The 12,270-nt window shown below is 35.7% G+C and overlaps 1 protein-coding gene across 2 annotated transcripts in view; it reads right to left on the bottom strand.

The window, feature by feature from the left end:
- The window catches only part of GLRA3 (glycine receptor, alpha 3), a 391,926-nt gene that overhangs the window by 272,523 nt on the left and 107,133 nt on the right, over window positions 1–12,270 (bottom strand). For both annotated transcript variants that reach the window (XM_006864510.1, XM_006864509.1), the window contains exon 3: window positions 5,475–5,542. In XM_006864510.1, coding sequence (XP_006864572.1) covers window positions 5,475–5,542 — 68 coding nt within the window. The remainder of the gene's footprint in view (window positions 1–5,474; window positions 5,543–12,270) is intronic.

Here is a 12,270-nt window from a genome sequence, read left to right as displayed (position 1 = left end):
TCCATGTCACAGGGCCACTGATCAACCCAGGGTTTGCGTATGCTGACGCCAACAGTATTGTAGTCATTCCAGGAACAGAATAGTTTCAAAACTGTACTCTTTCAAGCAAATCATATTAATTTTCTCTGTTTACACTCACTTACACATTCATGCTAACATATACATTGCATTTAAGATCATTCTATATAAATGTGAGTTCAGTTTTTCTCCAATAATACTTTTTGTTAAATTTGAATAGAACCACAAAAATTCTGCTCTTATTGTTGCTAGTTGCCCTTGAGTCACTTTTGTTAATAGTGGTCCTGTGCACAACAGAATGAAACATTGCCTGGTCCTGTGCCATTCTCACAGATGTAATACATCCACGCCTATAGTTGCTCTCACTGTGTCAGTCTATTGTGTTGAGGGCCTTCCTATTTTTCACGGATCCTTCATTTTACCAAGCATGATGTTTTTATCTAGGAACTGGTTCCTCCTGATAGCATGCCTGAAGTATGAGAGCAGAAGTCTAGCTATCATGGCTTCTAAGGAACAGGTACTAAGTAGGTATAAATATTGTGTACATGACATAAATGACTTTTTAAGATATTAATGTATGCTTGGATAAGGTCTCTATTGGTTGAGATGTGTCACCTACAATCACAGACAAACACACTTCGGAAATAATTTGCATAGTATTTTTTTCTTAAAAAATGTACTAATACATGAATTTATTTCTGAGGAAGGTAAAATGAGATTAAGTTTTTGCTTAACAGTTAAGAACATAAAACATTTTTAATTATTTTAGTTACAAGCAGCCTTGAAAATTAGTGCAAATTATACTTGCTAAATTAAGAATGTACTATAATCCTAGGTAAAATAAAAACCACCACAAATAATTTCAATTAAAACAAATTAAATTGTCTGTTACACAATTTTACAGTGCCTATCTATGTGTGTTCCACCATTCATTTGTCAATTTGTGGTGGCTTGTGAGCTGGCTGTGATTCTGAGAGCTATGCCACTGGTACTTTAAATACCAGAAGGGTCACCCATGGTGTACAGGTTTCAGATGAGCTTCCAGACGAAGACAGACTAGGAGGAAGGAGTGATGAACTACTTCTGAATATTTAGTCATTGAAAACCTTATGAATAGCAGAGAAAAACTCTCAGATATAGTGCCGAAAGATGAACCCCTTAGATTGGAAGGCATTCAAAATGTGACTACTCAGAGTAGAGTTGACTGGATGACGTGAATGGAGTAAATCCTGTGGGAGAAAAGCCCATGGGACCTTCATTTGTTGATGGGGCACAACTCAAAATGAAGAGAAACAACTGTAAACATCCATTAATAATCAGAACATGTATGAATTATGAATCTGGGAAAACTGGAAGTTGTCAAAATGAAATGGAACATGTATACATCAATATTGTAGGCATTAGTAAGCTGAAATGGACTGGTATTGGCCATTTTGAATCTGACAACTACATGTTTTACTAGGCTAGGAATGACAAATTGAAGAGAAATGGTGTTACATTCAATATCAAAAAGAAGATATCCAGATCAGTCATGAGGTACAGTGTTGTCTGTGATAGGATAATATCAATGCACCTACAGGGAAGCCCAAGGAGCTCTGGTAGAGTAGTGGTTATGAGTTTGGCTGCCAACCTCAACGTCAGCAGTTCTAAACTACCAGCGGTTCCACAGAAGAAAGATGAGGTGCTCTGCTCCCGTAAATATTTACAGCCTCAGAAACCCTGTGCAACATCACTATGAGTCAGAACAGACTCCACAGAACTAACCAACAACAACCAACAGGGAAGCCTGGTTAATACCACTATTATTCAAATTTATGCACCAACCACTAAAACCAGTGAGGATGAAACAGAATAATTTTACCAGCTTCTTCAATCTGAATTAATCCAATATGCAATCAAGCTGTATTGATCATTAATGGTAATTGGAATGCAAAGGTTGGGAGCAAAGAGGAAGGATTAGTAGTTGGAAAATATGGCCTTGGTGATAGAAATGATGTTGGAGATCGCATGTACAATTCTGCAAAATCAATGATTTTGTTCATTTCAAATACCTTCTTTAGACAGCATTAAGAGACGTCTATACACATGGACCTTACCAGATGGAATACACAGAAATCAAATTGACTACATCTGCTGAAAGAGTGATGGAATAGCTCCATATCATCAGTGAAAACAAGGCTGGGGCAGACTGTGGAATAGACCATCAATTGCTCATATGCAAATTCAAAAAGAAGCTGAAGAAAATGAAAAGAAGTCCATGAGAGCCAAAATATGACCTTGAGTATATCCCACCTGAATTTAGAGATCATCTGAAGAACAGATTTCATACATTATACACTAAAGACCGAAGACCAGAAGAGTTGTGGGAAGACATCAAGAACATCATACATGAAGAAAGCAAAAAGTCATTAAGAAGACAAGAAAGAAGGAAAAGGTCAAGATGGATGTCAGAAGAAACACTGAAACTTGCTCTCAAGTGTAGAGATGCTAAAGAAAATGGATGAGGAGGTACAAGAGCTGAACAGAAAATTTCAAAGTTCAGCTTAAGAAAATAAAGCCAAATATTACAAAAATATATTCAAAGATCTGGATTCAGAAAAGTGGAAGAACACGCTCAGCATTTCTCAAGCCGGGGGAAATGAAGAAAAAATTCAAGCATTGACTATCCTTACTGAAAGATTTTCTGGGAAAATTATTGAATGATGCAGAAAGCATTAAAAGAAGATGGAAGGAATGCACAGAGTCAATGTACCAAAAGGAAATGGTTGATGTTCAACCATTACAAGAGGTAGCATATGATCAAGAGTCAATGATACTGAAGAAGGAAGTCCAAGGTGCACTGAAGGAATTGGCAAAGAACAAGGTACCAGGAATTGACAGAATAAAGATGGAACTCTTTCAAGAAAGTGATGTGGCACATGAGGCACTCACTCATCTATGCCAAGAAATTTGGAAGACAGCTATCTCATCAACTGATTGGAAGAGATTTGTATCTGTGCCCATTCCAAAGAGAGGTGACCCAACAGAGTGCAGAAATCATCGCACAATCTCTTTGATATCCCATGCAAGTAAAGTTTTCCTAAAGGTAAAACAGAAATGACTGCAAGCATACATTGACAGAGAACTTCCAGAGGTTCAAGTCAGATTCAGAAGAGGCTATTGTTGTTATTGTTAAGTACTGTGGAGTTGGTTCTGACTCATAGTGACCCTTCACAGGGTTTCCGAGGCTATAAATTTTTATGGGAGCAGAATGCCTCATCTTTCTCCCATGGAACTGTTGGTAGTTTCGAACTGCCAACCTTGAGTTTAGCAGTCCGATTCATAACCACTATGCTACCAGAGCTCCTTAGAAGAGGTCATGGAATGAGTGGTATCATTGGTGATGTCCAATGGATCTTGGCTGGAAGCAGAGAATGTCAGACAGATGTTTACCTTTGCTTTATTGACTATGCAAAGGCTTTTGATTGTGTGGATCATAAGCTATGGACAACATTGCGACGTATGAGTATTCCTGAACACTATAATTGTGCTCATGAGGAATCTGTACATGGACCAAGAGGCAGTTGTTCGAACAGAACATGGGAACTCTGAATGGTTTAAAATTAAGAAAGGTGTGCAACAAGGTTGTATTCTTTCACCATACTTAGTCAACCTATATGCTGAGCAAATAATCCAAGAAGCTAGGTTTTATGAAGAAAAACGTGGCATCAGGATTGGAGGAAGACTCATTAACAACCTGTGATATGCAGATGATACAACCTTGCTTGCTGAAAGTGAAGATAACTTAAAACATTTATTGATGAAGATCAAAGAGCACAGCCTTTGGTATGGATTACATCTCAATGTAAAGAAAACAAAAATCCTAACCACTGGAACAATAAACAACATTTTTATCAATGGAGAAAAGATTGAAGTTGTCAAGGACTTCATTCTTTTTGGATCAACTGTCAACACTCATGGAAGCAGCAGTCAAGAGATCAGATGACATGTTGCATTAGGCAAATTTGCTGCACAAGACCTTTTTAAAGTGTTGAAAAGCAAAGATATCAGCTTGAGGACTAAGGTGCACCTGACCCAAGCCATGGTATTTTCAATAACCTCATATGCGCGCGAAAGTTGGACAGTGTATAAGGAAGACCACAGAAGTTATTAATGCATTTGCGTTATAATGTTGGAGGAGAATAGTGAAAGTGTCATGGGCTGCCAAAAGCACCAATAGATGCGTTTTGTAAGCAGTGCAGCCAGAGTGCTCATTGGAGGCCAAATGGCCAAACTTCATTTCTCATACTTTGGACATATTGTCGGGAGGAACCAATCGCTGGAGAAGGGTATCTTGTTTGATAGGGTGGAGGGTCAGAGAAAAAGAGGAAGATTCCCAACAACATGGATTGGCCAAGTGGGAGCATCAGTGGACTCAAGCATGGCAACAATAGTGAGGTTGGCCCAGGATCAGGCAATGTTGTTCTGCTCTGCGTAGAGTCACTGTGATTTGGTACCGAATTAATGGCACCTAACAACAACAACATCTATGTGTTTTATTTTATCTAATTTGCAAAATTAGCTCAAACTGCAACAGAGCCACAGTTGTGAAAATGGTGTAGGCCCAGGTAGGGTATCATTTTCTTTTGCACAGACTAAGTCCAAACCAACTCTTTGGCACCTAACAACAACAACAACAAGAAGTACAAAATGAAAGCTACAGGACAAAGAAGAGATACAATTTGATCTTCAGAAAACAACTCTAAAATTCAAAACTTAGTAAATATGACCTGTAATGATTAATTTTTTTTCTTTAATTATCAGATTAAAATGCTCCCACTTGCCTGTTTTTGTTTTTGTTAGTTGCCATGGAGATCATAGCAACCATATGCACAACAGAACAAAACATTGCCTGGTCCTGACCAATCTCACAATTGTTACCATGCTTGTGCCCACTGATGCTGCCACTTTACCAATCCATCTCACTGGGGGTCATGCTCTTTTTTTAAAAAAAAAAACCCGAAAACGTGTATATGACAATTAACAAAATCTTTATTTATGATGTTTAAACAATTTATATATTCCTTTAGAAAGCCAATAAAATGGAATACTTAAATAAAATAATAGAAATAAATCAGCAAGTATACTGACAGATGAACATAAAAGTAGTTACTGCTAAACTTTTTTCTGGTTATTAATGCACATTATGAAGAAATTGTTAATTTAGTAATATCTTGGGTTTAATATAAATTTTGATTTTAAATTCTTGTAAGGACCAACTTTGGTTTTAGTTACATTTTTTTCCCATATTTTCCATCTTAAATGAAAATTATTTCCTGCAGTTGATTGCAATTAAAATCTATCACCAATTTTATGCTTTAAAATTTCACTATATTGGTTTGGCACTAGAATCATATAATATTAGCAGAAAAGTGGCTACTCCAGCGTGAATGCTTTTACAAAATAAACATGCCTACCATGGTTGTCTCCGCGATAGAGCCAAAGCTGTTTATGAAAATGTTGCATGTAACATTCACTGGAGGGCCTGAAAGAGATTAGAACATAGGTCTGTTTAGATATTTATCTAAAATACTTTAAAATTATTCAAACTTCTCATTTTATTGATCTAAAATTGAAAAAAAAAAAAGAACATTTCTTAATATGTATAAGGCTATGCATGAAAATGTATTGCTAGCAGGCTTCCTCTTTATACATACACATTTTTATTCAAAGTGAAATGTGTTTAAAGATATCTCTGCTATCAGTAGACAGCTGCAGATAAATTCTGTCGGTAGTACACATGTGTTAGCATCATTAGGGTGTCTTCCAAAATAAATAAATAAAAGGTCCACTCAAAACAGTAGCTTCTGAGGGCATCGGTTGACCCAATTAAAGTCAAGGCTCAGAAGTCACCTCAGAAGTATATAGTGCCTTGTTTCCCACATTCAAAGGGCTATTCTTAATAGATTGTCTGAAAGGACACAGGTTGATTATGGGGGCTAATTATAAAGAAATTTCAAGATAATTTAAAGTTAAATTGGTGAGTGAAAGGCCAGAAATATTGTGCAAAGGATTTAATTTTTTTTTCCCCGTCACAACAATACATTTGCTCATTCTCTGAGAGTAGCAAGGGTTATCGTATTAGAATTTCGTTAGGAAACTTTACCTCGTCTACTCAACAGCCCTAATAATGCCCTTTCAGACATTATTTTTGTATCCAAAACTCAAAGAAAATTAGAAATAAACACAGTTTGAGTTCCTTAAGGTTGCGAAAACTGTTGCTTTGATGTGGTGTAAATAGAAGAGCATATAATTCTTTAGGGAAGGATTAGAGAGATTGAAATACCTTTAGACCCAGATGGAAGATATGTTTAGAAACAATAGATAACATATTGATGCTTTTGTTTTATAAAGTTTTTTATTATTTTATATCAATATTTTTTTAATTATGACCATATATACACAAATGATAAAAAAATTAAGGTAATCATTGCATTTGTTTTTGTTGTTAAGCCCCATTGAGTTGATTATGACTCATAGTGACACTCTATAGAGTTTCTGAGGAGCAGCTAGTGGGTTTGAACTGCCAAACTTGCAGTTAGCAGTCCAGTGTGTATCCTATAGCACCTACAGTGTTAAACTATACCTTAGTCAGATAAATCTGTAAATAAGAACTGGTTTTAAGCCTATATTAATTTAGTTTATTTGACTTTTTCTTGCATATAATTTAGGAGTAAGTTGATTTTATAAAGTTCACACACACAAAACAAGAGGAAGCTCCATGCCCCTTTCACTCATATTTCCTCCCTAGAGATAATCACTTCAACTTGTTTAACATACACTGTTGGTATTTACCTTGATTTAAAATTTTTTGATTTTTATGTTGCTGTTTTGATTTCTTAAAATGCTGTATTTATAGTGGGACCCTTGATGATCTAATTTTAGGTACACAATCTAACTACCCATAATGGAAAATGAGAATTTAGCCTTCTTTATCACAGCATCTCACTTTTATTGACACAGCACTTTGTCTGCCCTAAAACAGGTGTAGTTCAATTGTCATTTTGGTTAGATCAGTGTTAAGTCTTTGCATTACTTTGACAATGTAAATATTATTCTTAACTAAGACAGTTAATATATTATTATTACTCTTCTTTTTGTACAGAATATTTGCCTGAGGCTATTGTATATTTCACATGCTTTTCTCTTTATCTGTGTCATTCATTTATTCTCAAGTTCTAGAAGGTCTAAATTCTGATTCAATATGTTCAAACATATCCAGTGTTCTATTAATTTTATCTTTTTTAAAACTTACTTCAATCAAGATATGTTCTTTTTTGTTTTTAATGTATTAGAAAGTATGCAATAATATTTATTGAAGAAAATATAATTAATATTTTAATAGTATTGTGGTAGAATATATATAGCAAATTTGTCCAATTCAACCATATTTAAGTGTACAATTCAATGACATGGATTATACTCACAATTTGTACAAACCATCACCACCATCTATTTCTAAAAATGATTTTCACCATCTCAAAAAGAAAATTTATACCCATTCAGTAATAATTATGTTTCACCTCCATCTAGTACCTGATGTTGTTAAGTGTTGTCAACTTAATTCCGACTCATAGCAACCCTCTGTAGTGTTTCCAAGGAGTGACTGGTGAACTTTATAGTTCAAACTGATGTATGATTAAGTGCTAATTCTATGCTACCACACCAGGACTTCATTATACTACTTTCTGTCTCTATGGATTTCCCTGTTATAGACATCTAATGTACTTAAGATATTAAGGCATTGCATTGTATCATAACTAACAATAGATAAATTGAGAAGAATAGATATTATGGAACACATAATTGTACTCATGGGGAACCTGTATATAGACAAAGATGCAGCCATTCAAAGTAACAGGGGATATTGAATGATTTCAATAAGGAAAAGTGTGCACAAGGGTTCTATCTTTTTACCATGCTTATTCAATCTGTACACTGAGCAAATAATCTGAGAAACTGGACTATATGAAGAAGAACATAGCATCAGAATTGGAGAAGGACTCTTAACAACCTATGAGATGTTGATAGCAAAACCTTGCTTGCTGGAAGTGAAGAAGACTTAAAATACATAATGAAAAAGGTAAAAACAACAACAACAAACACTATAGTCCTTGGTATAGATTGCAGCTCAATGTAAAGACAACAAAAATGCTCGCAAATGGACCAATAAATAACATCATGATAAACTGAAAATTTTGATATTGTGAAAGACTTAATTTTGTTTGGATCCACAATCAACACTCATGGAAACAGTAGTCAAGAAATCAAATGATACACTGCATTAGACAAATCTGCTGCACAAAACCTCTTTAACATACTAATTAATAAAGATACCTACCAGTTTGAGGATTAAGTATACACCAAGTCATGGTGTTTTCAATCACCTCATATGCATGTGGATGTTGGAAAATGAACAAGGAAGACTGGAGAAAACTTTATGCATTTAAATTATAGTTTTGACAAAAATATTGAAGGTACTACATAATGCCAGAAAAAAAAAAAAAAATCTTTCTTGCAAACAGTACAAAGAGAACTTTCCTTAGAAGCAAGGATGGTGAGATTTTGTCTCTCATTCTTTGAACATGCTGTCAGGAAAGATCTGTCCTTTGAGAATGACATGATGCTTGATAACATTGAGGGTCAGCAAAATAAAAAAGCAAATGTCCCCAAAAGATGAGCTGACACAGTGAGAGCAACAATGGGTTCAAACATAAAAATAATTGTGGCAATTATTTTTGGTCAGTCAGTGTTTTCTTTGTTGCACATAGGTTTACTATAAGTAAGAACCAACTCAATGATACTTAATAACAAGATAAGGTACCTAATATAAATGTACATAGTCCAAGAGGCAATTGTTTGAACAGAACATGGGAACACTGAATGGTTTAAAATTAGGAAAGGTGTGCAACAGGGTTATATTCTTTCACCATACTTATTCAATCTGTATGCTGAGCAAATAATGTGAGAAACTGGGTTATATGAAGAAAACCATGGCATCAAGATTGGAGGAAGACTCATTAACAACCTGTGATATGCAAGTGATACAATCTTGCTTGCTGAAAGTAAAGAGGACTTAAATACTTACTGATGAAGAACAAGGACTGTAGCCTTGGGTATGGATTGCAGCTCAATGCAAAGAAAACAAAAATCCTCAGAACTGGACCAATAAATAACATTATCGATGGAGAATAGTTTGAAGTTGTCAAAGACTTCATTTTTCTTGGATCAACCATCAACACTCATGGAAGCAGCAGTCAAGAAATCAAATGACATATTGCATTAGGTGAATCTGTTGCACAAGGCCTTCTTAAAGTCTTGAAGAGCAAAGATGTCAGCTTGGTATTTTCAATAACCATGGTATTTTCAATAACCTCATATGCATGCGAAAGTTGGGCACTGAATAAAGAAGACCTTAGAAGAATTGACACATTTGAGTTATGGTGTTGGAGGAGAATATTGACAGTGACATGGGCTGCCAAAAGAACAAACATATCTGTGTTGGAATAAGTGCAGCAATAGTGCTCCTTGGAGGCCAGGATGGCCAGACTTTGTTTCTCATACTTCGGATATATTGGCAGGAGGGATCAGTCACTGGAAAGGGATATGTTTGGTAAGGTTGAGGGTCAAAGAAAAAGGAAGACCCCCTGTGAGATGAATTGGCAAAGTGGAAGAATCAATTATGTGTGTGGCAACAATTATGAGGTTAGCCCAGGACCAGGCAGTGTTTTGTTCTGTGTTGCATAGGGTCACTATGAGTCGGTACTGACTTGATGGTACCTAACAAAAACAACAACAATATAAGTGTAATTGTGCATTTTTTAGTCCTTTTTGACTGACTTCTTTCACTCAGCATGTTTTTAAGTTTCATTCATGTTGTATTACAAGTGTGGGTTAGAATTGTTTAATTTTTATTGCTAAATAATATCTCCTTATGCATTTTGTTGTTATTGTGTGTTCTCTCAAGTTGATTCCTACTCATAGGAACCCTGTTGTTTCTGCCTCAAGAGCAGCTTTGAGTTTGAACTGCTAACCTTACAGTTACCAGTCTAGTTAGTGTGTATCCTACAGCACTATTTGTATATATACCACATTTTGTTTTGTAATTCACTTGAGTTGTTTTAACCTTCTGACTATTGTACAAAAGTGTTCATTGCAGAATTGTTCACAGTGGCCCAAAGATGGAAACAACATTGTTAGGGGAAAAATGAAGAACAAAAATTACTCAGTAGGTAGTACAAAAAAGTTTAAAGAAACTATGCACTTAATTATAAGCACTACATAACAGGATTGTCTCACCAGACATTCCTGAAAAAACGATTACAGTTCTTTTTGTTGTTTTTTTAAACATTCTATTAATTGGAAAAATTTAATAATAACATATGAAATTTCAATTTTAATTTACCTAATTACTGTCAGAAACTTTTCATCTTTATTTATTTGTATTCATAGTAAAAGCTGTCCATTTATTTTGATGGATACATAAATTAAATTCTTTAAAATAAACTCTAGGAATCATAAGGAGCACAGTGGCTTCATATGATAAAAACTAGACTACAAATCATAAAGTCAAGGGCTCAAGCCCACCAGGAGCTCCACTGAAGAAAGATGAGGCTTCCTGCTTCTGCAAAGATTTAAAGCCTCGGAAATATTATATAATGTTTCTATGAGTCAGAACCAACTTGACAGCACTGGACAACAGGATTCATAAGCCTATGTTAGACATTGAAAGTATCCAGTTAATCTTTTACATTTTCATATCGGATTCTCATCTTGTAATATTTCTGATTTGATGTGCAACTAAGAAATCAACATTTTTGTAGACTCTTGGTGTGATGCTGTAGGATCGGCACTGGATCATGAACCATAAACTCAGCAGTTTAAACCCACCATCTACTCCTAGGAAACCCTGTACAGGGTCACTGTGAGTCACAACCAACTCAACAGCACTTAAAAACAACAATAGAGATGATTTTAATTAGTATCAATATTTGGAAACCACTGATCTCAGGAATTTGAGACTAGTAAATATCTTTGGCTACTTCACAAAAGAGCTAAAAGTGATTTTTATTTTTTCCTTAGAGATCAAGAAATAGAATGCTTCATTGTCATATGAAGCATTGACAATGTAAGGTTATTAACTCAAATAAGAAACAGATCTATTATGAATGTGGTGAACAGAGCTATTCAATTCTGTTGTTCCTTGGAACAACAAGGCTCTGTGATACAGGGATTGAGGCATAGTCTGAATGGATAAAAGAAGGAACTAATGTTATGATGCTTGACTATCTTAAAGATATTCATTTCCCTTGCCGACTAGAGGAGAAGAGACACTGGAATAGATAGAAAGGAGTACTGGAAAATATGATTACAGAAAACTTGGAAGTCAGTCTTCAGCCTATAACTGATTTGAATACCTAAAACTGGTTCTAGATATTGTGCAGTGAAATAGGCTTCATGTAGAGCCTCCGTGTGTATAGGACCTTAGGTGGAATCCTGAATCCCATATAGGAACTTCTGAGGCAGGACATTCCCACTTGAAAGGACATGCAGATCAGTCTAGAGTGACTAGAGGAACAGCAGATACTTCTGAAAGACAAGCAGGGGAAAAAAACCCAAAACAACAGAAGTCTGTTTCACTATTACAAGAACAAGTAAGCTATTTGCCAGGGAGCCATCAAGGCAAGCAATCAAGTCCCTTCAGGACAAACCTCCCCTCCAAGGTTGAAATTCAAAAAGAACAAATGAGCAGGCATGTATGCTCAGTGGTGACTGCATTGGTCTATATGTGAGTGGAAGCAGGGAAAAGTCAATAATGAATATATGGGCTGAGTTAAACCACATTCTGAAGACTCCTGTCGTCTTGAGATGAGAGAGAGAACAGGAAGGGCTGGTTGGCCTGAAGATTAAGGATACTTGGGAACTCCTGAGCCCATGGGCATTGACCTAGCCAGGGAGGGTTATGTGAAGCGTCCAGCTGATATGAAGTGGGAGGAGATGCATAAGAATGTCCATACTTGCAGATAGTACCCATTTGACCTAGCTTTCATGGCTTCATGACCAGAACTCGACAAGAGGAAGATACAAAATTTGATAAAAGAAGCAAGTGTAAATTGCTACAATGTCAAGAAAACAAAAATCCTCACCACTGGACCAATAAACAACATTCTTATCAATGGAGAAAAGATTGAAGTTGTCAAGGACTTCATTCTT

The sequence above is a fragment of the Chrysochloris asiatica genome, unplaced genomic scaffold (assembly GCF_000296735.1).
Source record: "Chrysochloris asiatica unplaced genomic scaffold, ChrAsi1.0 scaffold00066, whole genome shotgun sequence".
Classification (NCBI taxonomy): Eukaryota; Metazoa; Chordata; class Mammalia; order Afrosoricida; family Chrysochloridae; genus Chrysochloris; species Chrysochloris asiatica.
This window is presented reverse-complemented; position numbering and strand designations above follow the sequence as displayed.